Below are 1,321 nucleotides of genomic sequence, written 5' to 3'. Positions count from 1 at the left end.
TCTGCTGCCAGTCCAGCGGCTGCAAGCCCAGTTGTGCCCAGTGCAGCTGCGGTGCCCCCGTCTGCTGCCAGTGCAAGATGCCCATCTGTTGCCCGTCCAGCAGCTGCAAGCCCAGCTGCGCCCAGTCCAGCTGCTGTGTCCCTTCTTGCTGCCAGTCCAGCTGCTGCGTCCCCGTCTGCTGCCAGTCCAGCGGCTGCCAGTCCAGCTGCGCCCAGTGTAGCTGCGGTGCCCCCGTCTGCTGCCAGTGCAAGATCTGAGGCGAGGTGGGGACGGGCGGGGCCCACTTTCCCAGGCATGGAGTTTGGGGTCAGTGCCACACGCCGGTCACACCTCAAGGCCCCTCCCTGCGCCCGCCGGCCCACTGTTCCGGTGAGTTCTCCTCCCGGCTGGGGCCGGCGGAGCTGCCTTCCTGCCCCTGACCTCAGCCGCTGGTCGGCTGGGGCGCCTGCCCCACTCGCAGTTCTGGGAGGTCTCCGTCGGCACCCCGCTGGCTGAGCCGGGGTAAGGAGACCCCAGTGCTGCCTCACCGGTGCCATGTTTTGCTGCGTCTTAAATCACCCGCTGAGGCTGGACAAGCTGTCGCGCCCCCCCGCCCGCCCTGCACAGAGCTCACGGGGTAGAGGGGTGTCGCTGGGCGTGTCAGGCTCCTCTTCGCCTCCTCCGCGTTCTCCCTCCCGAGCCTCCCCTGCCGCGCCAGCAGGGCCCGCAGGGAGCTGGGGGAGCTTAGCCAGTCCGCGCCCTGCTCGCCCCCGGAAGTGGCCTGCCCTGGTTGGCAAGGGAACTAGTCAAGCCTCCCTGTTCACCGCTAAATAAACGTGCTTTCCCTCAGCGGAGCCTTCTCCTGTGGTTCTTTTCCTGCCCCTCGCGGGCCTGTCCCTGGCCTCCTGCGCCCCCGCACCGCTCTCGCCTCCCCTGTGGCCGGAAGGCCTCGCCCTGCCGTGGGGGGGCGTGAGTCGGCCCCTGCTGCCGTGCCCTGGGGCTTCCAGAGACCTTCGAGGCGCATCTTGACAACTAGCTGAGAGCAGGAACACTGGCCGTGGCCGGCGGTCGTTCTGGGGCCCTGAGCGGCTGCTGCCAGTGTGACGGGCACGCGAGTGTGTGTTCACGGTGCTGCCGGGCCGGGGCTGGCCGGGTCAGGGAGCCTCAAAGACCCGGGAGCCCTGAGTCCGAGCCAGCCGAGCCGGCTCTGGGCGGGGCAGCGTCCGCCTCACGGCGGCCAGGGCCAGCCCTGCCCAGTGGCCCTGCACCGAGACCCTCTCACGAACCATCACCAGCTGCACCTCCATCGAGCCTGGCCGCCAGGGAGCAGCGGCTGGACAGA

At 69.7% G+C, this 1,321-nt stretch overlaps 1 protein-coding gene across 1 annotated transcript in view; it reads left to right on the top strand.

Moving 5' to 3' along the window:
- LOC101623079 (keratin-associated protein 5-4-like) overlaps nt 1-257 on the top strand; it is an 18,901-nt gene extending 18,644 nt beyond the window's left edge. The window contains exon 2 of the mRNA XM_012734334.1: nt 7-257. Within this exon, the coding sequence (XP_012589788.1) occupies nt 7-257 (251 nt within the window). The remainder of the gene's footprint in view (nt 1-6) is intronic.
- The last annotated feature ends 1,064 nt before the right edge of the window (nt 258-1,321 follow it).

This window comes from Condylura cristata, unplaced genomic scaffold (assembly GCF_000260355.1).
Source record: "Condylura cristata isolate star-nosed mole 26May11 unplaced genomic scaffold, ConCri1.0 scaffold00054, whole genome shotgun sequence".
NCBI classification, from domain to species: domain Eukaryota; kingdom Metazoa; phylum Chordata; class Mammalia; order Eulipotyphla; family Talpidae; genus Condylura; species Condylura cristata.
The sequence above is the reverse complement of the archived record's forward strand: the minus strand, read 5'-3'. Positions and strand labels throughout refer to the sequence as shown.